General features: G+C 52.6%; 1 protein-coding gene across 1 annotated transcript in view; it reads right to left on the reverse strand.

Annotated features, from left to right (window-relative positions):
- Adgra1 (adhesion G protein-coupled receptor A1) overlaps positions 1-7,983 on the reverse strand; it is a 44,251-nt gene extending 36,268 nt beyond the window's left edge. Inside the window, exons 1-2 of the mRNA XM_074078020.1 lie at positions 7,540-7,983; positions 6,598-6,804 (exon numbers count right to left, since the gene is read on the reverse strand). Coding sequence (XP_073934121.1) covers positions 6,598-6,600 — 3 coding nt within the window. The 5' untranslated portion in view covers positions 6,601-6,804; positions 7,540-7,983. The remainder of the gene's footprint in view (positions 1-6,597; positions 6,805-7,539) is intronic.
- Positions 7,984-23,859: the final 15,876 nt, after the last annotated feature.

Below are 23,859 nucleotides of genomic sequence, written 5' to 3' on the forward strand. Positions count from 1 at the left end.
TCAATGACCCTGAAGCCATTTCCACCCACGATAGAGAGGAAGCACATCCTGGTGGCCCTACAGAAGGCCTGTGATGGGTGAAAACACAGCCTTTCATTTACATAAGGGACTGCCATGACTGATGGCATCAGAGACAGTGCCATGATTGGTGCCAACACAGTCCCCCATTTGCATTAGGGGATTGCTATGATTGGTGAAGACACCCTTGTCACCCCTTTTGACTATATGAGCAGGCTTTCTGGCTTACTTTGGAAATCATCCAGGAGACACTTTTTGACCCCAGTTGCAACATTAGGTCCACTAAAGACCTTTCTTGAGTGGTCTTTCTTGATTTCCACCATTGGTAGAGTGGCTGAGCTGGTAACACAAAGAAAAGCGAGCAGGTGGCAGCAGAGATGGCAGCAACAGTGGGGGTGACCATGGCCGCCCTGGCATCAGTAGTGGAGCTGGTCACAGCAGCGGTAGGAAGAGTGGAGCTGGCAGTGGCGGCCATGACAGTGGGGCTGGTGGCAAGACCATCACTGCAGTCAGCATCAGTGGCAGAACCAGCTGAGGTGGCAGTGGAGGTAATGACAGAATGGAGAGTAGAAGGCATTGGGGAAGCCTGAAGCTGAGGCAACTGCTGGCCCAGCAGTGTAGTGGTAATGGAGGTGGCAGTGATGAGAGTGACCAGCATAAAGATGACAGGGAGCCAGGGTGGAGACTGTGGACTCTGGTCACAGCTGTAACATTGGCCACCACTGTCAAATGCTGCAGGTCCTGATGGTGGAGGTTCAGAGTCGCAGGACTTGCTGTAGAGCTGACGTCTCAGCACCAAGGGTCTGTGCAAGAGTCATGACACTAGGGGGCGCCACCTGCTGCTGTCGCTCTTGTCTGCCACTGCTGCTCACTGAGGATTGCAGAGACTCGCCAAGGGCCCTGGATAACTCAAAGAGCTTCTCCTGGCCTACTCATGATTCCTATCTGCGTAGAGCGGAAGAACCCCAGCCAGCTGATTGGTGTCAACAGTGCCAGCACACTGAACCCTGAAATTATCATAGCTATTGTCCTATCAGCTGTGCCGCTGGTTTGCAAAAGTTAAAGCTTGGATACTGACAATCCCAGGGTCCCACCCGCCAGCTACCAAGTCATCACACTCCCAGTGGGAGCTCCAGACCAGAACGATCCGGTTTGGATGCCATGTTCACGCTCCAGACGATGCTGGGCTCATTATAGTATCTTTATAGTGATCAAAATGCACCCACCAGCTCCATGACAGATCCAAGTATGCAAATTAGGTAAGAAAAGAGGTGGTGTCCTGATTCCTTTCTCCATGAAAAGTTCTGATGACGTCATGTAGACCTCACTCTCAACCCAGTCCTGGTAAAAACCCACACCCCAGACCTCCCCTGGGCGAAGGTGACTCCACAGTGTGAGCTTCCCTTCTCCTTTCATTGGCCCTCTAAAAAATGTCCTGCCTGCTCCCAGAACTGTTTGGTTATTTGCAGTATTAAGTAGGAAAAGAACCTGCAGATACAGTAGCAAGAGGTCAGGGGTAACAGCCCAGAGAACCCTCAGGGGTGGGGAGGGGAGGAATGAAGGCCACTCCCAGTCTTGTAGGCCCAGGTGAGCATTCAGGAACGCCTCACTTCTGGGTCTGCAAGGCAGCCTGGTCACTTAAGAAGCCACTGTGGAGATGTCTCTGTTTCCCTGGGAAACTTGGTCTCCCCTCTTCCCCAGGCTTGCCGTACAGTCAACAGTGCCATGAGTACCCTGGCCCTGACACACAGTGACCCGTGCTCTGACAGTTATGTGTCAGCTGTCTGATTGAAATGTAGCCTCTCTGACAGCAAGAAGTGGAAAAGTGACCTCTTCAACCCAAGGATGCCAGTGTCTGAAGGCATGTTGTTCCCTGCAGCAAAAATCCACTGGCCAGTGCTGCAGGCTCCTGACCAAGAGGGCAGCCAGGTCTCCCCAGTTTCTCTTCTGGTTCTTTTTCCTGGTTCCTTCTGGCTCTTCTTCCTGGTTCGTCTTCGTGGTTCCTCAGGTTCTTCTTCTTGGTTCATCTTCTTGGTTCTTCTTCCAGATTCTTCTACCTAGTTCTTTGTGGTTCTTCTTCCTTTTCTTCCTGCTTCCTCTACTTGTTTTTCTGGTTCTTCCTTGCTATTCCTGAATCTTCCTGGTTTATCTTCTTGGTTCTTCTTCGCTTTTCCTGGAGCTTCCTGGTTCACCTTGGATCTGGGTCAATTAACTCAGATTGATTTAATTAGCACTTGATGCATTCCTTTGCCTTTTTAATGATAAAGGCACTTTTTGATCTATCAGCCTTTCAGGAAAGTGTTTTTTGGTGAAAGGCAGAAGACAAGATAAGTTATTTGTTCATTCAGAATACAAGCTACCTCAAGTGGACATTACACAGATACTGCTTTCTATGGGGGGATGCAAGGGATAGTGAAATTATGAAGGGATTTAGAGGAAAATGCATTGGGAAAACCATGGAGCCTTTCCTCTGGACTGGTGGTTGTTTGCTTAAAAATCCATAGCTCAAGGGGAATATTAGGTGCCATGGTAAAAGCATCATCTGTGAGGTAAAAGCAGATTTTAGTAGTTTTCAGTAATTTAAACATTGGACTAAATGAAAAACAACAAACTGAAAAGAACTTGCTAAAGCTCTGAAATGTTTATAAACATGACAGACGATCTCCTATAAGGCTGTCGGGGAGGTGGGTCCAGGCTACTTTCCACCTCCTGAGCCCCAGAACCTGGCCAGAGCTGTGCGGTGAATTTAGAGTAGAAATGGCTCAGATGTCAGTTTACACACATCTGCACACTCAGAGATACCACAGACCCACCACCCAGTTTTGGCCTGGGTCCTGATTCCTGGCTCTTCCCAAAGCTGACTCCACATAGGTGGAGCCTCACAGCAGCACCCATAGGAGCCCTGCCCTCCTGGTCTTCCAGATTCATCTTCCGGGGCAGAGGGGAGAGAGACAGCTCCCTGGCTTGTCTGCATTTCATGGAGCTTTGGAGCCAGGTTTGAGGTTCCTGTCCTCCATCTACCTGCCTTGCGCCTCAGGGCTTTTAATCCCATCGTGTCAGTTTTGAATGTGGGGCACTTATGTGTGGAAAGGGAAACAATGGTTACAAGGGTGTTCTACGCACATCGTGTATTGGGATTGTCCACCTCCGTCAGGGGCTGGGCCAGGCTGGGCCTCTGGCTCTATCCTGGCCTTGAGTCCCTCGCAGACTTGGCTAAGGACCATTCTGATGGCAGCAATGCCAACCCTGACTGCAGAGCAGGCAGAGGCCAAGTGAGTTCTCCGTGAGAACCCCAGGCCTGCTGCTGCTGCTGGCAGGTGCAGCATCCACAACACAGCAAAGCCATGGACTGTACACACTTGACATGGATTGGGAGAGGAGGGCTTACCAATCAGTTCATCACAAATACTGCAAGTACAGGGAGCCAGGAGCTAGCACCCTACCATGCATCCCAAGCCACACACCACACACGCCACACACCACACACCACACACCACACACCACACCACACACCACACCACACCATCCCACACCATACACCACACCATCCCACACCACACACGCCACACACCACACACCACACACCACACCATCCCACACCACACACGCCACACACACCACACACCACACACCACACACACCACACACACCACACACCACACACCACACACCACACACGCCACACGCCACACGCCACACGCCACACACGCCACACGCCACACACCACACACCACACACACCACACACACCACACACCACACATGCCACACACACCACACACCACACACCACACCATCCTACACCACACACGCCACACACACCACACACCACACACCACACACCACACCACACCATCCCACACCATACACCACACCATCCCACACCACACACGCCACACACCATCCTACACCACACACGCCACACACCACACACCACACCACACACCACACACCACACACCACACCATCCCACACCACACACGCCACACACCACACACCACACACGCCACACACCATCCTACACCACACACGCCACACACACCACACACGCCACACACCATCCTACACCACACACGCCACACACACCACACATGCCACACACCATCCTACACCACACACGCCACACACACCACACACCACACACCACACACCACACCATCCCACACCACACACCACACCATCCCACATCACACCACACACGCCACACCATACACCATCCCACACATCACACATGCCACACACACCACACCACACCACACATCACACACCACACCACACCATCCTATACCACACACACCACACACCACACACCACACACACCACACACCACACCACACCATCCTATACACCCCATCTCACTCACACCATCCTACACCATGCCATCCCACACATTCTGCTCCCATGCCATCTCATGCCATCATACACCACTCAATCTTACACTACACCATCCTATACCAGGTCATCCTGCAACGTTCCATCTCACACCACGCCATCCCACGTCACACCATACTGTCCTACACTAGTCCATCCTAAGCCATTTATACTACACCATGCCATCCCATATCACACTGTGATATCTCACATCAGCCCATCCCACTTGTCATCCTATACCACAGCATTCTGTACCATGCCATTCTACACTATGCAATCCCACAACATCCCATGTTATATTACACTATCCCTCAACTCTCCATGCTACGCCATTACTATCCCATAATGCCCATCCACACCACCCCCTCCCACACGATCCCATTATCCTCTATGCCTTTCCACACCACGCCATCCTACATTGCACCATCTTACACTGCACGATCCCAAACTGAGCAACCCCGTAACACCCCATGCTACACCTAAACCACACTTGCCATAACACCCCATACTCTACCACACCATGCTGTCCCACCCTATCCTATACTATGTCCATCATACCAATCTACCCTCCTTTCAGTTCCTGTCCTCAGAACAATGTTGCTGGGAAAACTGGACCCGTGCTCATGAAACAGGCCCTCAGCCCAGCAGACTCAGCCGCTCTCAAGGAGACGGACAGAAAGAAAGCAAAGGGTTGCACACACCTCAGTGCTATACACAGATGTCACTTTGTTCCCTAAGAGTGGCTTTCTCGGTGCTAAGTCACAGGTGACAGAGCAAGACCATATGCGTCTGGTGTCTGCTGATTTAACATAACAGCAAGTAGAGTAGAAACAAGCTACTTCTGCTAGAACGAGGTGGATCCCGCACATAGACGCGGAGGCAGAGGGAAACCTACCCTTTCACAGGGAGTCACTTCATGTATGTGTGCCGGGAAGGCCCAGGGGCTTGAGAGGGGTGGACAGGTGGGGTTGAGCTGGGCAACTGCATCCTGCCAGTGGGTCTCACAGGGCAAGATGTGCGGCCACACCTGCCTCCTGAAACACTAATCAGTTCATCTGTCACCTGCCAAGGGCAGGTGACCATTTTGCAAACATCCTGAATTTGAGGACGGAAACCATGAATGCCAACTGAAGGCTGACAGCCATGTTGGGTGTGGCACTTGGGGGGCAACAGGGTCAGAAGCCAAGGGCCCCAGGGCCCAGCCTGCTGCCCTCTGAGAGTTGCCTGAGCCTTGAGCAGGTCACCTTGTCAGACGTGGATGTCCGGGACAGAGGCTGGACACAGCCTTCATCCTCAGGGTTTGCAGCAGCTCTGAAATGAGGCTGAATTTTGGCAGAAAGCAGCTCTCTCGCTTGGATATTTTGAATTGAACAGGAAGGAAACGAGGCTGTGACTCACACAGAACGCTACTCACGAGGCAGACGCTCAGGTCTGCACCAAGGCACTCATGCCACGCGTCTGGGCTGTGGACGTGTTGTCCTGTGGGCCATCGGCATTCTTAGCACGTGCCCCGGCCTGAGCGCCCCTGTCAGCTGTTCCTTATGAGCACACACAATGCATTATTTACTCAGCGTCAACCTTCCCGGACTCCAGTCCGGCAGTAGTCACAATAAAAGCTTGTAGGAGCCTTCAGGATGGGCCCCAGTGGATCCTGGCCACTGTGCTAGACAGCTGACCACATCGTACCTCTTTCTGGCAAAAGCCTCTCCCCTCCTCCTCCTCCTCCTCATAGCCTCAGCTGAAGCTGGCTGACTTTCTGATGGGGAGGGGAAGGGCCTTGTGAACGGGCTGAAGGTGGTGGCGGCAGGGCGGGGGGGTGGGGGGGTGGGGGACTTCAGCCTGAGGCCAGACAAGGTTTCCCAGGGCACAAGCCCCTCGGAACGGGCACCGTTCCATTGATTAAATGAGTTGATATTGCCATGTGCCTGAAACTAATCAGTATGAACAGCACTGAGCAGGCCAGCAAGCAGAGGGAACCTGGACAGGCAGCTAGAGATCCAGGCACGGCTGTACCCCACTACCCTCCACCTGCCCCCATGGAGCACCCCCAGCCCATGGTTGAACATGTGCTGGACCACAGCTAACTGAGCAACCACCCCACAACTTACTTCCCTGCCCAGGCCCCTCCAACAGGGGTGGCAGCCCTCGACTTGGCTGCCTCATGGGTCGGGTTGTGCCAAGCCATTGGCCCCAGGGGCTGTGCACTCACCATGAGCCCTGCGGAGTTACAGAGGCGAGAGCATCAGTGGGGGGTGGTGTTGCTGGCACAGCCGACTATGTCGCACCCTTCTCCCCTCCAGCCTCCATGGCCATCTGGAAGGTCAAAGTCCCAAACAGCAGCCACAGTCCAACTCCCAGGCAGGGTGCCTCAGGGTGACCGTGGCAAGGCAACTGAGGATCTGCACACTGCACCCACCTGCGAGGACAGTGGATGGTCAGCGGTATGGTAAAGGGTCCTCCCTATCTGCTCTCAGCCCTTGCACCCATTGCTGGTCAGCACCTTGGTGCTGTAGGGAGCGGCCATCACTTCCTAAGTTTGCCCCTTCTCAGCTCATCTTCTCTGGGCCAGCCTGTTGGAGTCCTTGGCTCAGGTTCCCTTGGGGGCATTCAGGGAGCTGGGTGATGACCAGGGGCTTGTGAGTCTTGGGGACTTGGGAGGGAATCTGCTGGCAGCCAGATACTGTCCTTCAGGCAGCGCTCGTCTTCCTACTTAAAAATCAATCTTTGCTCACCATCCCAACACGAGAGCTAAACTCGATCGTTACAGGCTGCACAAAGCCAGATAAACATGTCTGTCAGTTTAAATCAAGAGAATCAAATAAACCTGAATTAATCTCCCAATGCACAGCCAGACCTGGCAGGCAGAACCTTCCGCTGCCTGATGTGTCTGGACCTCAGGGGCTGGCATCTTCCCACATGGACGCTCTCGCCTGTGCCCAGAGCTGCCCAGTCTTACTGGGGCTCCATGTCCCAGCTTCACCCAAACTTATTCAGCACCAGCTTCCCCAATAGCAGGAGTCACCTCACACCTAGGATGGTGTTTTTGCTGGAGAAATGGCCCTCGGAAGTGGACACTGCTGCCAGCCAGCAGCTTGACCCCGAAGGCCCCCTTGCCGCTCAGACCCCAGGACAACACAGCTCAACTTCTCACCTATTTTGATAAAAACAGCTGGAGAGGCACAGGTCTCAGGCTTGTCATTCTGGTTGCAGGCTCGATGTGGCGGGCTCCCCGTGTGGAGGAACAGCGTTCCATTATGAAAAGCATTCGATTGGAGCTCGCTAGTGGAGTTATCAACAGATTGCAGGACTGCAGCCCGGCGACAGGCTGTGGCCAGCGCACGGTGGAGGTGATGATGCTCTGCACCGGACGGAATGAGTCAGAGCAAGGGAGAGCAGGCATTCAAGGAGATCTCGGCAGACGGCTCCAGCTCTGGGCTGGGGGATACCAGCCTCCTGTGCCTGCCTTCCATGGCAGCGGCAGCCAGGGACTAGGGACCGGCCGGGAAGCAGGAGCCGTAACCATGGGGACTGGGGGAGGTGCGGAGCGCGGTGGCCCTGCTCCCTGCGGCAGAAGAGGAATGGTTCTTCCCAGCCAGCCCAGCCGGCTGCCCGTCACACTGCAGAGCCGATTTAAAGAGACAACCGACCAGGGTTTGCTGCTCACTTCCAACAGATTCAGACAGCTTGCCTTAGAGCACTTTTCTGAAAGGAAGATGAAATGATGTTATTTCATTTTTAAAGAAAACCCCTGTCTGTTGAGGGCTCCAAGAACAGACGTGAAAAAGGGGATTGATTTTGGAAGAATTTTTATTCTCCTGTATTAGAATATTCTGAAATCCAAATATGCTTAAACTGAGGCAAAGCCAACCAAATCCTTCCCAGCGTGAGTCAGCAGGGCTAGTCTTGCCCATGGATGGGGCCTGGCTGGGCAGAAAGTATCCCTCCTGCTCCATACCTGGTACCCCTCCCACAGCCTGGGCCATAGGTAGAACTGGGGGCTGAGGAGGAAATGTCGGGGAGAGGCGGCATGGGGTCCCACCTGCAGTGGGTGGCCTGGCTCAGTCTGGCTGCTTGAGGCTCAGGTTTGGTAGTTCTTGATTCTTCACAAGGTTAAATCCCTCAGCTGCCTTCCCCTTTCCCCTACTTGCTTCTGTCCTTGGTCTTCAGCTCCCCATGCCTACGTCACTCCCCTAAGGGACTTGGAAGCTGACACCTGCTCCAGAGGGTCACCAGGACCCAGCTGCCTTGGATTTTGAGGGCTCTGACGCCCAAACGCCTGATGAGCTGTTGTTGAGATTCACAAAGACAGAATTGGACCCATGGACACATTGGAAAGGCAGGCATTTTTCACCAGCTGGGGACGTGCTACCTCTGAGTGTGGTGTGGTCAGCTATCCTCTGTTCTATCATTCTGTGAGGACACTCTGATGAGCCCTAGATATGACACCTGGGAGGGATTTGTCTGCTCACAGCACCCCATGAATCCAGGAGCCCTCCAGGCCACCTGGCTTCCTAGGGTAGCTGCCCCAGTGACTGCAGGGCAGCTGGGATCTCCTTGATGGATCCCAACAATGGTCCTTGACAAGTGGATAGGGAAAGGGTCAAGGAGGGGTCCTTGGACAGGTGGGCTCACCTCAGTATCTGCCCCAGGTGTGGGGTACAAAGGCAAACATAGGTCACCTGTCTGTCCTGTGGGACTCCAAGCCCATCGTGGGGTGGTCCAGGGCTCCTGGAGGAAGGAGGTGCTGGTTATGGGTCTATGGCTCCATGTGCAGATTGTGTGCTTGTTCCTTTCCTGGAGGAGTCAGAGTTAGAGGCCACGGCCTCCTGGCAAGTATGGTTGGGGTTGAGGAAGTAGTGTAGGAAGGCTGGCAGACAGGCTGATAGGGTGAAGCCTTATCTACAGGCACCAACATTAGAATTACACATCATTTTTAAGTGTCATATAACATCATTCTTCTTTTGATTGTTTTCCAGCTACTTAAAACGTAGGAATGTTCTGCTTACAGGCTGTATGTGACAGATGGAGGCCGTATTGGCTCTGGGGTCGTCATCTTCTCACTCCTGCTATAGGAGAGGTATCCTCAGGAACTAGCTAAGTGAGGCAGGCTGAGAGACCTGGCCTAGGTTGCAGTGGAGGTGGAGCCACAAACTTCTTGACCCTTCTTTCAATTTCTAGGTTCCTCCAGTGAACAGAAGGCAACAGATCCCCTCATCACGCTGAGGCTTTGCCTCCCTTCCGGGACAATCCTGTGAGGGTGTAAACCAGCCAGCCTCACAGAGGTGACTCTGGCCTCCTCTGAAGCCTTAGGGTCTTGGCCACAGTTGTAGCCTCCTCAGCAGCTTCTGAGTTGACTAACTGAGGCAAGCCCTCTCTGTGGGAGAGGTGACACACAAGGATGTGGACCTGGCTGCCTCCTGCTGTGGGCATGTCTGGGAGAGTCTTTCCATTCCCAGTGGGGCTTACCTTGTGCCTGGTTAGGGACAAGACCCAGCTGGGGAGGAGCCTACCCCAGCTCAGAGGCTGCCCCCTCACAGTGACTGATGGCTGAGCCCCAAGTACTCAGAGCCTGGGACCATGGGAGACTATGCTTCTCTCTGCACCTCATGGCCTCAGAAATCTGCAGGCTTCCAAACAGACTGCAAGCCTGGCTAACAGAATTGAAGGTTAGACTGAAGTCTGAGGGGACTCGGGGCAGTGACTGAGCCATCTTCCCTCTTGCAGAGGCTGAGGTTGCTGAGGACATGGTGAGGAATACTACAACCCAAGAATAAAGATGGCCTTGCACAGTTGCTGGTGCCACGACTAGATGTGCCCCTTCTGAACACGAGTCTCCCCAGCTGCCTTGGTCTCCAGCCATTTCATAGGAACTGAGAAACTCAAGTTGGAAGCAGCTAGACGTGGAAATGGCAGCCTTGGGGACATGTGGCCTGGCCCTGGAGGGCGTGGGACGATGACCCTGGCCTTCCTGTGTGCAGCACCCAGGCTATGGAGTGGAATTTAAAAGGTTCTCTGGTTGCTATGGCAACCAGCCGTATTCCCCCCACCCCCCACCTTCATGGCATCAGTCTGAATTTGTGCAGACTGTTTCTAACAGAGTCAAGCCAACAAACTCATTTTCACCCTGAGGGGAAGCTGAGTTTGAGAACCAAATAATAAAATTAACAAACTTAAAGGATTCTGATGAGCTGCACCTTTAATAACTCACTGTGGGAGCCCTGAGAGACGGGGTCAAGTCCAGCCTCCACTACAACCTTGTGGAGGATGCTGGCTGTTTCAGGAGCTTCTGCTGACCATGCTCGTAATAACCAGGCACCCTCAGTGTTCTTGGGTGGGTTCCACCTGTGAAAGGTGTTCCCTGCATGGGGCCTGTCACTACTTAATCCTTGGAGGTCCCTCAGCCAAGCGCAGGGCCCTGGCATGTCCATGTCCAGGCTGTCTTTAGGAAAGCCCAGGCCCTGGTGGCCTAGGCTGAGCTCTGGGGACTCTATCAGTCATGGGGTCAGGCTGAGTGTGTGTGTGTGGGGGTCTCAATAGGCTGGCACCCCTTTTGCTCTGCCTCCGTGTAACCATCACCTGGCCCAGGCCACTGCTTTTGGTTCCTGCTGGCCTCCACCTCTTGGGCCTCTGATCCCTCCTCCTCCTCCTCAAGAAGAAGGGTCCCCTCCCCAGGACCCTTGGGTGTGTGGGAGCTTTGGGTAGGCGATGGAGGAGGAAGGAATTCATGACATGGTGCCCCATCAAGAGTCCTCCTCCTCCCACCAGGATGGTGGATGACCCAGGGATGGCCTGAGGCACCCACAGCTCCTGTCTGCCTCTGTCAACTCCCTGGTGGCCACTGAGGAGCTATGTGGCCTGCTTGCTACTTCGCCCACCCACAGTCCAGGGAGGGGGAGCCGGGACACCGCTCTAGTCGTGTATTGAATTCTCACTTGTTCTGTAGGTACTGGGAAGCCATGGGGTACTCCCCAGAGAGAAAGAGAGAAAGAGACAGGCTTGTGCTCAGCTGTTACGGTGACATTGGGTGTTCTGTAACTCTGTGGCTCTTGGATTCCTTACCTTTCTTCCCTGAAGCCCCACAGATTCCTCCTTGCCTGGACGTGGACTTCCAATGCCCTCAGTCACCCGCTGATGGGACGTTGCTGTGACTCCTGGCGCTCTGGTAACGTGTGTTAGAAGCATGTGAAGAGTGTGGGACTTGGAAGCAAATCCTGGCCATGCCACAGAAGGAATGTGCCCACAGCCTTTTCCAGGATCTAGACAGCAGCATCTCTACCCTGCCCTCCCACTCCTACAATGACACAGCAGCTCTGGGCAGGTCAGAGGGTGCCGGAGTCATCTGTGTCGAGGGTGACAGTGCACACCTGCTAATCCATTGTCTCAAAGTACTAGCAAATTCTTCTTGACTTTGGGGACATGCATGGACGGCCCTGATGAGGCCTGATCCCTTTATGGATCATGGCTTCCACAGACCAAGGGGGGACCCTGTCAGTGCCTGGCAGAGAGCACATACCACAGTAGCTGCCCCAGGCACGGCGGCTGCACTGGGTAGGCTCACCAGTCTCCAAAACGTGCCAGCATCTACATCTCCAGAGCTGAAGCGTGGCCTGGGCACCCAGCCACAGACACAAGACAAGGAAGCTTCCCGTGAACTCTGCAGACACCTCCACAGCAGCACAGAATTTTAATGCAGGCTCGTCACAGGGAGAGGTAAGCGGTGCACAAAGGCACTGCAGTGCTTAATTCAATAGCAGTCACTGTCACGTCAGCTGGTCAAGCACACAGGCACTGGACACCGGCTTTGGGGCGATATGGGGCACATGGAAAGTCTCCAGTCCCATGCCGATAATCCCTTCTGCATTCTGGAGTTAGTACGGGCCTCAGGAATGTTGTAGACAGTGACTTTTCTACAAGATCTGCTGGACTTTCTGCAGCAGATTTGTGCCCCCACCCTGCAGGCTGAGGCTGTTTGTCTTGTTCTCAAATGTGGGATGAAGGCAGAACAGAAACATCAGTTATCCAGATGGCTTTAAGTTTTAGAAACCATTCTAGTTTCTAGACCTAAATGATCAACCAAAGGACCTGGTTTTTATGAAAAGATTCTGCCTTCTGGGCAGTGTGGGGGAATCTAGCACTCTCTGTGCAGAGGTCACCTTTGGGGTCCTCCCAGGAGTGGAGGTGGCTGTGGGCATTTTTGTTTCTCATTCCTGCTTTGTCAGGACTGGAACACCTCCCCTGGTTGGCCTGTCATCATGGATAGTGGACACAGTGAAAGGGATTCAGGGAGAACCAGGATCCCGGACCATATCCCACTCCTCAGGCCAAGAGAGGAGGCCCATCGATGGGAGGTAGGTGACCCAAGAATCTTGTCCTCTTACAGCAGAGGACAGACCACAGACCACTCACAGCCCCTCAACTCTCACCTGCCCTGGTTCCTCTCCCCTTCCCCCTGACTTGCTGGTCACCAGCAACCATGGAGGGCAATGAAGGTTAGGCCCAGAAGCAGTCCACAGAGAAACAGATTAGATCCTGAGCAGCCTGGGTTCTGGGAGGGACTGTCCATGCAGCCTGGTCCCTGGGGACAGATAGTCTGGACAGTCTCTCCTGAGGACCAGCCTCCCTGGATAGTTTCCCTGGGGACCAGCCTGCCCAGACAGCTCCACTCCAGGGAGCAAACTGCCTGGACAGCGCCTCCCGGGGACCAGGTTTCTTGGGAGTTGTCCCAGAGGAGCGCCAAGACTGAGGCAGCTCTGCCTGGTGCCCGACCTGACGTCCACCTGGAGCCTCTGGCCTCCCCACTCTGACCAGCCTGGGCTGCCTATAACATGCATCCTTCTCTGCTCAGCCTCGCTAGCTGCCTGCCCTTTCCGCCAGCCTAACTTCTCCTACCTGCCTTCTGCCAAGGCTTCTGACAGTTGGGCCAGAGCAATTTCACCAAATTGGACCTGGTGAAAGCAAGTCAGTTCCACCTGATAGTTCTGTTACAATAATTATCTGTTTACAAATTAGTGATACCAAGGCATTGGTTTTTCTAGATTAGCAACTGTGTCACTCCACAGAACAGTCTTCTGCTTCTTTACATCTTGAAACGTTTTTTCCTCTCCTTTAAAAATATCTTTAAGCCTAAAAATAATCCTTACATTTAAAAAAGTTTCTAATAAATTTTCAGCCAGTCATTCCTACTTTGAGCTGTTGGTAATAGCAGAAATTTGGAACAATCCAAATATCTAAAATGGGTGGGGCAAGAAGGTGGAGTAACTTACACACCACCCACTGAGGACTGAGGACTGGCCAGCCAGCCACGGAGAGCAGGGCAAGCTGGCTGTGGTGTGAACCCCTACTTATAGATGCACCACGATGTGTGCAGATGCATATAGGTGTACAGTGTGTTCAAGCATGAACACACTGTGTGAGTACTCGTGTGCAACTGTGCATGTACAAGTGAATGTGTGCTTAAATGTGCGTGAATGCAAGGGTGTGTGCAAATGTGTGGAAGACGTGTATGAGTACAAGTGTGTGAATGTGCGAAGGTAAGTGTGTGATGAGTGTGTGGGAGACTGAATTGTGAGGGTGTGAGTGTGTGAATGTGGGGGTGTGTGAGGACGATGTGTCAGTGTGTGCGTGTGTGTGAGGGTAGCCTGAATGTGAGTGTGCGCGAACGTGTACGGGTGAGTGTGTGTGAACGTATGAGGGTACCACGCTCTGCACTGGTGACTTCTGAGCCCTGTGCACTGGGTGGGGTGTGGGGGAGAGGTCAGCTCTCACTATGCTCTTTTGCTCCCATATTTTCAGATACTACTCTCTTTGCTTTGTATTGCCTTGTTAAAAACCCAATAAAATCAGTTTAAACAATAAAAATGAACATTTTAGGGTTGGGACATTTAGTTCTTTTCAATTAATTTCTTAGTCATCGTTATTTGGTTTATTCCATGTGCCTCTACTACAAAGCAGGGCAGGAAAAGTAACATTAATTCCAAACAAAAAGTCAACAAATAAGGGAAAGCAACAACGACAAACAGAAATGGAAGTAGAAGCCCTTGACCTTTGTGGCGGGGTCAAATTTGTGAATGTGTTGAACATTCATCTCTCTGCTCCTCAAGATGCAAAACTGGTGGTGACCTCCTGCTAGGTCCTGTCGAGGTAATGCAGGGAGGTGTCTGGGGGGGTAGCTGTTATGATTAACAAGCACCCACACCCACTGGGTCTCTAGGTGATGCCCAGAGCTACGAAGGGGGCGAACTGGGCTGGGGATGCCTATGGAGGTGCTATCAGGGCAGGGAGGTGCCCATGACAACACCAAATCCTCGTGAGAAGACACGGCCTTCCCAGAAACCACATTGTCAATCATGCATCTAGAAGAATAAAGGGTTAACTCATACCTCAGAGCCAGAACACGTGCAGGAGAGCAGTCACAGAACCAGGTGCCCCACGTATTATGGTTTGCACCTGAAATATCGCCAAAGGTTTTTGGGAGGCGATTGGTTCATGAGGGATCTGACCTCATTGATGGGCGAACTCACCGATGGATTCGTAATTGGATGGGAACTTGGGAGATGGCGCCTAGTTGAAGGAAGGGGGCTTTGGGGGGCTATGTCTTGTGCCCAGCCCCTCTATCTTTCTGCTTCCTGCCTGCCATGAAATGAGAGCACTTTGCTCCACCTCATGGTCTTGCACGATGTCTGCCTCACTATAGGCCCAGAAGCCAAGTGGCCATGGACTGAAACTTCTGAAACCATGAGCCAAATTAAATCTTTCCTCCTGTTAGTTGATTTTCTCAGGTGTTGCGTCACATGACAGAAAGCTAACGTGGCAGAATTCCGAAGACTACATGGCAGAAAGCAGTTGGATGCTGGCTTCTCACAGAGCTGCGAACCCTTTTCTAGTTAGTTGGCATGCTTTGTACTGTAGAGTCTATAAGAGCTAAAATCCTCATTCAAAGTACAGTTCACAAATTCCAAACATTTGACCATCAGGCCATATGTTTCACGGCTCTTGCAGCCAGTGCATGGAAGGAGTTCTGAGAACATAGTCATGGCAGATGGCAGAGGACAGCGGAGCTACTGGGGATGAAGGCACAGCCACTGGTCCTATGCTTCCAGGGCACTGTGGGCAAGTGTGCCAGTAGCATGGTTTCCATCAGCCCAAACCCCAGGAACAACTCTGTAGTTCTGAGGGATGGCAGTGAACAGCGGGCAAGAATGAGGGGCTGGGGTTGAGGGCTGGAGATAAAGAGGGAGAAGTTCTTCCTGTGCCCTCACCCTTATTGCTAACTGGGGTGGTGGGAGGGAAGGGCTAAGCCCCAGCTACCTTCACCCCTTCTCCTCCAGGGCACCAGTTTGCTGCCACATCCACATCTTTGCCTCTGTGCTCAAATGGACCACACCTCAGCGAGCGGCTCCCTCCTGCCAGCTGGGGTTGTAGGGTGCCAACTCCAGAGAAGGAGCTGGAGGGGCCATGGCTCATGGACAGATGGCAGTGCTGGGATTGGATCCACAGGGAGAGGGGCCCAGGGATAGTCAACATGTTGGGAAAGGCGTCCAGGCCAGGCCCAGACCATATGGTGACCCTCCTGTTAGGCACACTGAGAATGACCAGCAGGAGCAGACTTTATAGACCCGGGGAGAAAAGGCTGATCAGGCAGGTATCAAAAGCAGAACCCGTGTGCGCATTACCCCAGGGGACATTGTGGTAGGGAAGGGAGGGTGAGCATTACCAGAACCCCATTAACCTGTCCCCTCTGCCATCCCAAACTTCTGGCTAATCCTTACCTTAACAGAACCCTGATGAAGGATGCTCTAAATGCGACCTGTACCCAGCAGACTGGTTAGCACCAGACTGGTGACCTTTGGTCCCTCCCTCATTCCCCTTGTCCATTCCCGAGTCACCAGGTCATCCCTTGGATGCAGGGAATATGTGGCTTGAGGAAGGGCAAAAGAGCTGCAGTAGAGTTATTGGGCAGCCCTGAACTGTGTGGGGCCAGCCAAAAAAGCCAAAAAAGGCTGACCCCAGCCCAGAGTGCAGCCCAGCCCAGAGTGCAGCCCAGCCCTTCCTGAGGTCAACATCATGGAACCTGATTTGTGCCCAGGAGGGACCCAGCTCTTGTCCACTGCTGGAATTTACTTGACCAAGGGCTCTCACGGAGGGTATCCTGAGATCCCAGCAGTGGCCCTTTGAGGTGAGTAGGGACAGTGACAGCTCCAGGCCCAGCTGTGAGCCATGCCCCCCTCATCTGACTTAAGCACTCCTGATCTTCCCAGGCTTCTGTGGAGCCAGCCCCATGCCTGGCCTCTTGACTTCCCCCTGGCCTGCACTGAGACTGGGCTATGAAGGACATTTGTTGAAGGAGCAGAATGCAATGGTGGATTTGGGGCTCTCCACCTTGGTTTTTCTTTGCTGTGGGGGAGATATGACCCCAGAGCAAGCTGGCTAGGATCGTATCTGTAGCACTGGCCTCCATCTGGAAAGCATCCAGGTGAGGCTCATCTGGCTCCACCTTGGCAGAGCTGTGCTGTGGGCAAAGCCTCAGGCACAGAGGGCAGCTGCCAGCCTCTGCTGGGAGGTGCCAAGGGCCATATGGAGGCTCAGGACTGTGGTCTCTTCCCTCTCATGATTGCAGGCCAGGCAGGGCCTGGCCTTCTATGACCCTGAGAAAAGCAGGTGCCTCCTCACACCCTGCAGATGAACACATGGTCAGAGCCCTGAAGCCCCGATCCCTTCTGGAGGGAGGCAGGACCCAAGGGGACCTGTTCTGGATGTTGGCCGTCCCCTGGGGCTGAGATGTCATCTGAAGAGTGACCCACATGCGCACTGTGAGCTGAGTTGGTAGTGTAGGAGACAGACTATGAAGAACTCAGTCCCCAGGCTCTCTGCCAGTATGGCTTTTGGATAGCCCATTAGATATATCTATTACTGGGGAAATGTCCCCAAACAGCTTTTAAATATGAGAACTGATGACTTCTCAGCATCCCAGGGCTCTCTGCACCTGGTAGATGTCCCTCTGTGCCCTTTGTGCGTTTCAACCCTATGTTCATAGAGCTCACAAGGAGTGTAAGGACAGGACAGCTTGGATCCTGCTCCTAGTGCCTTTGGAAGTGTGGGCTCCCTCTATGTCCTCACCCTTGTGGGCCTTTCTTCAGCAGGGTGCCACCTGGGAGCTGGTTCAGGTGCTGAACTGCTCTTCTGTTTTTCCTACCCACATTTGCCTTGGGGTGGAGGAAGTTTCTCTTTATAGAAGTATTCTACCTAAGAAGAAGAGGGGACAGTTGGTTTTTCAGCCTCTAATGATTAGATACTGTCCATGATGACCACTGGGGGAGGGGACACTAGTTATGTGACAAGAATTCCCAATTGTCAGGCCTTAGTCAGTTGCTCACTTACAGAACATGTCAGGGTACCCAAAGGGACACCGTGAAGCCAGGATGGGGGACAGCAGGATGGAAGATTAGGTTGCTTCAGCAGAAATGTGAGGGGAAGTGACAGGCCAGGAGGAGCAGACAGGGGGTGTTGAGTGACCCACCCACCCATCAGCCTAGGGGCAAAGGTAATGAAGATCCAGAAAATGTGAGCCTGGGCTTAACATTTGATTAAATAAAGGAATTTTATCACTGGCTTTTGAAGGTTGGATAGTGGTATTATGAGTATATTTACAAAATAGTCATTATCTTTCAGTTATCATGGTGGATATTTATAGGCAATGATGAAATGTCTGGGGTTTGTTTCAAAATAGTCTGTGTGGAGGAGAGGAAGGCATGACAGAGATGTGGGAGGCTGTGCTTGGAGGGTCACGGAGACTGGGCCTTGACTCTTCCTGTGCCCTTCTCTCTGCCACTGTACCAGACGGAAAATGTCATGATAAAAACTAAACACGTGTGAATGTGCGTACACAAGTGTGTGTTTTACAGGCTGCTGCTGTCTCTGAAGTAATCAGGTTCTTGCCACCAGCTAATATGCAGGAGCTGTACCCCCTGTCATGGACCTCAGTTGTGCATCTTAGCCCTGGTCACACCAGGAGCCTTCAGCCCCTGCAGTCCCATGTCCTGCCAGCTGGAGGCCATGGGACCTAGCTGGCCAAGCTCCTGATCTGCTCCTTGGGGGTTCGCTGGGTGTCCTGCAGCCCTGGCCCAGCCTAGGGGTATTTGCTTGCAACTCCATGAGTCCTGGATGTGAGTGTAGCTGGATGGTTGGGCAGGAAGTGTGTGCCACGAGCACAAGAAGGAGGTAAACAGGAGGCTGATCCCAGAAGCCATTTCCCCCAGCAAGTCAGATGCCTCTGGTGAGTTGCTTGCTTAGGATGGTAGAGAGAAATCAAGACGCCCGTTTTCGTGAGCAGCTGCACTTCCATCTGCGCAGCCCTGCCACCTGGGCAGGTTAATGACTTCAGGTCTCAAGCAGCCGCAAATGCTGCCAGGATGGGTGCGGCGGCTGGAAGCAGTGCTGAAGGAGCTCTGATCATTCCTGCTTAGCGTTAAGGACTGTGTGAGAGGAAAACACTTTCAGATAGACGGTATTAAATTGGAAATGAAATCTAGAAGCGTGACGTACCACTCTGTAAATGTGATACTTAAAGTTCTTAAACTCCCAGCCAGGTGTAACAAACACATGTAGATTTGGCACTTTGCATCCATGAGGAGGCTGCAGAAGCAGCCTCACCAGGACAGCCCAACTAGAACTGCAGCCCCGCCCTGCCTCGCTCCCACAGCCAACTCACATCAGCCCTGATGCTGTCTTCTGGCCTCAGGAGTCATTCAGCGGGATCCTCAGGTAGCCTCAGCTCAGCTCCCTGCCTGGTGACTACGCCCTGCACCGACTCTGCCAGGAGCAGGCTCTAGTTTGTCCTTGGTCACCAGAAGCCACCACACCTGGTCCTCTGTCCTTGAGTGACATTTTACTTCTGAGGCCCACCTGCTGCCTGGGGCTTTCCCTGGAAAAACCTCACCTGTAGGCCCAGGGCTCATTCCGGCTGATCTGTGCCCCTGGCCTGGACAACCCTGTGGGCGTCATTTCTGGAGGAGGCTGGACCGATGCTTGAGCCAGGCTTGGAAATTGCAGAGGCTAAGAAAAATGGGTACAGAGCAGAAATCACCTGGCACATTTGTCTGGAAAAGCCAATGTGGCCTCTCTATCTTCTGGAGGGGCTACCCATCTGTGTTCCCATGGTGTGGGCTGCCTGCCAGGTGACCCTCTTAGGGACACACCCTTGTGTGCAGTGAGAGATGTCGCTGCACAATAAACACACCCAGATTTCAACCCCAAATAGTTTCCATGGCAACACTTTCATTGCAAGTGTTCCCTTCTAGAGTGGGTAGAGGGGTTCCAAGGCTGGAGTCCCACCTCCATCCAGTATGGAATGAACTGAGGACCCTGATACTTTCCTCTTCTTCCATCTTCCTCCTTCTCCCTCTTACCCTTCTCCACCTCCTCCTCCATCCTTCTTTTTCTCCTCCCTCCTCATACAATCTCCTTCTTTGCCCTCTTCTTCCCTTCTCCTCCATCCTCTACTTTCCTCTTCCTCCTCTCTTTCACTCTCCTCTTCTTCCTCTTCCTTCACCCTCCTCTCCTCTTCTCCTCTTTTGGCCTCCCTTTCTGATTGGCCTCCTTTTGGACCTGCCCCTAGTCTAAAGGGATTCTGTTCCTAACAAGAAGCCCTTGCTGAAGAAGAGGAGCCTGGCAAGGGAGATTAACCTATTTGCCTTGTGCTGCAGAGTCAGTGCATGAGTGGGTCCAGAAAGAGGGCTTCTGTCTCAGCTGAAGGACTTTGCACCACAGAGTCTCCTGAACATTCACACTTGGCCCTACACCGGCAGCAGGTGGTTTTGTTACCCTGTACTGGGGTGATTTAAATATCCTTGGCCAATGCAGTTAAAGTCTCAAGTACATCTCTCAGTGGTTTAAGGAAATGTCAGATGTGTTTCCATTCCTCCTTTGCTATGGTTTGAACCATCCACAGAGGCTGGGCATGTACTGTGGTCAGTGTGAGGACAGGCCCTGCCTTGGACTTGGAAGGGCAGCCTGCAGGTCACTGCACCACTTGCTTCCCAGATGTGGGCACAAGAAGTGTGAGCCATGGTGCTCAGGGCAGTGAAGGACAGGATTGGATTTACCCAGGGTCTTCTGTGTCAGGGCTGTGCTGAGCCCCAGTCTGCCATTTCTTAGACATACATGAATGTGTTTATTGGTTTTGGTCTGAAACAGATAAAGAGCCACCCAAGGGTTTTGCAGTAATTAAAACTGGCTGTTCAGGCCACTGTGCTAAGCAGCTCCTTCAGCAAGGCAATCTTTCCTGTGTCCCAATGGAGCCATGCCCAGCCCCACAGAGGTGACAGAAGGTCAGAGTTGCCATGAGTTAATTAAAAGGATGAACTGCCAGTGGCTCCAGGAGCCTCAGAGAACTTGGGCAAGTAGTAGGCTTGGAATGTGGGGCCCAGGCTTGGGTTCCATGGATGTGGCCATGGGCCAAGACTCATCCCCATGCTGGGAGGAGGAGGTGTCTCTAGGCTCCAATCTGACAGAGCTGCCAGGTAGTGGGCGTTGAGGGGTTGGATCTGGAGCACTGGAGGCCACGCGGTCCTGTCAGAACAGGCCAAGGTGGTCTCCACCCCATATAGCATCTCTAGGACTCAGTGAGGGGACCGGCTGGGCCACACTTGGGCCCCATTCAGCTCTGGGTCCTTAGGGGAGTGAGCTGTCCCTGAGGTGCTGGAGTCTTGGTGCTGGAGACCAATCCTGCCACCATTCCTGAGGCCTGAGACCACTCATAAACCCAGAGGGAAGACCAAAGCTGATCTCAACTGCACCCCAGCATTGCCCTTCTGGGCACACACTTAGCTTCTGCAGGGTCTGCAGCAACACCTGGTTGTCATGGGGTCCACAAGGAATATACCTTCTAACCCAGAGCCCAGCCTTATCTGGGGACCCTGCCATGTGGCTGCATTCTCTGAGTTTCCTCCCAGGATCACCACCTAGTTTGGGACCTCCATCCCAGTGCTGGCTGCCATCTGGGAGAATATGCACCTGTGAGGTCCTAGGGGTCAGGCAGGTCCCCACTCTGCAGGGACAGGCTTCTCTGAGTCGCCTCCCCACCCCCAGCCTGTCCCTGAGCTGGACTGTGGCACCAGCCAGAATGCTCCATGCTCAACCACACTCTTCCCCAGCCCCTGTCATCTGCAAAGCCCTCAGGCTTCATGGTGACCTTTCTTCAGCAATGGCTGCTGAAGCCATTAGTCACATGCTTGAGTGACTGCTGACCATGCTTGGGCTCCCCAGGCCAATCACTTCACAAAGGAGCCCTTGCAAATGTGTCTCTTTCTGCTTGAATCTGAGTGAGGGCTGGAGGTGACCAGTGCTCCTGCAGCCCCATGTGCTGAAGGTCAAGAATGGGGCGCAGGGGATGCTTCAGGTCAGCAGTGTGTGTGTGTGGGGGGGGGGGCGGTGTTGCTGCAGCCTAGCTGTCACTTGCCATCCTGGCCACAGGCAGCTTTGTGGTCAATGCCTGCAGCTGACAGCCCTGGGTCCAGATGAATTGGATGGCAGAGCCATGGCCTCATGGTGGGACAGTGGGACCCCAGATGGAGAGGAGCTCCTTGGATATCCAGGAGCAAGGAGGGACTGGTTAGGTGAGTAAAAAGGTGGGGATAAGAATGGGTCATTGGCTGAACATGGCTGAGGCCACTATGAGTTGTGTCAGATGGGTGTATGGCTGGGCTTGGGAGCCTCAGGCCTGCCTGCTGCCCAGATGTGACCATGCAGGTCAGGATACACAGTTGCCTCTCTCCAGTGCAGGACGTTCTGGAGCCTTCTGCACCATCCAGCAGTGGACTAAGAGACTGGATACTCCCTCTAAGCCACACTGCTATAGACCTGCACACAATGCAGTGAGTATGTCATAAGGCTGCACAGATGGTGGCAAAACCTTTATGTAAGGCCTGGGAGGCCTGAAAAATATGACAGCCAGTATCCCCTGATAGCCTTGGTTCACCCTATGGATCTGTACCTCACTCTCCACTTGTGATCTTCCCCAACCCAGTATTCCAGCACTGGACAAACAAAAGGAATAGGGGCAGGAAAGTCCAAGGCACCAAATTGACAACATATGGTGACCCATGACAGTTATTTGAACCTGGATTTAGCCAGGTTCAGTCCCCAGTAGGGGAAAGGTCATCAGGCGGGTGGCCCAGCACAGGTGAGCAGAGCTCCTTTTCTAGGGAGGCACATCCATGCTCCCAGTGGACCCTGGTGCATTTGAACAACCAGAATACAAGGAGCCACACTGTTTCCACTGCAGCCACACCTAGCCACAGCACTCTGACATGGGGAAGGGACTCCCACTGCATGGAGCTTGTCTGTGTGTCTGCAAGTCTGTTATCTCACATACCCCATACCAGACCAGCTCTGGTTTGTACTCAGCAATGACTGTTTTTAGAAAACAGCACTAAACCTATCATCTCTTTGCATAAGATGGAATAATTTTCATACTGTAGCAAAGGAACTCCCAAACATGTTTGTTTCTGTTAAACTAATTTGTATGTTTATGACAACCTTGTTTAAGACAAATTTACTGAACAAACATAATTTGTTCTTGGTTTGCCCTTCCTCAGTGTCCACGAAGGGAGCATTCATAGGGCTTTGCTGCAGCATTGGTAGTGCGTACAGAAGCTCCAGCTCTGATCTCACATGAGGGAGTAAAGAATAGTCTCTTAACTACCGTAATTCATTGTTCCTCATGAGCTGATAATTCTTTTTAGTGGGCTTCAGGCATGATTTTGCTCCAACATATTTCATTCAATACTTGAATTTTAAGAAAAGTTTCCTAGTGAAATCGATCAATGTATGTCCACCTCCATGTGCTGTCTGTATTCACAGAAGTACAATGAATTCAGGGGTTAAAATAAATTGTTAGCACTCAACTTCTGTTCCTCTTTTGTGAAAGGTGAAATCATCCTCTATTCTCACCTCACCTCTGTCCACACTCTGGTCATTTGTTCGCTTTTTCTTCCTCTCTCTTGTCCACTACTGTTATGCATCCTTTCCATCAATCCACTCATCCATCCATCCACTCATCCACTCATCCATCCATCCATCCGTCCGTCCACCTACTCATCATCTATCCGCCCATTAACTTGTCATCCACCCATTCACTCATTCATCTACTCATCCACTCATTCACCCATCCATTTTTCCATCTAACACCTTATAACCTGAGAGAAATGAGCGCTTATATTTCCTAAAGAAAAGCTCAATACTGTTTTTGTCAGTATATTCATAAGAGCCCAAATAAACAACCTAAATACTCACCAATGATAGAATAATCAGCTGTGGTATGTTCACGTGAGGAACCCCACCCAGCGAGACCATCACTGGCAGTAGAAAAGCGTGATATGTGATCCTGGTCTTTTTGGTAGTGGGGCTTGAACTCTGGACTTCATGCTTCCTAGGCAGGTGCTCTACTACTTGAGGCATACCTCCAGCATGTTCT

Source organism: Castor canadensis, chromosome 7 (genome assembly GCF_047511655.1).
Source record: "Castor canadensis chromosome 7, mCasCan1.hap1v2, whole genome shotgun sequence".
Taxonomy (NCBI): Eukaryota; Metazoa; Chordata; class Mammalia; order Rodentia; family Castoridae; genus Castor; species Castor canadensis.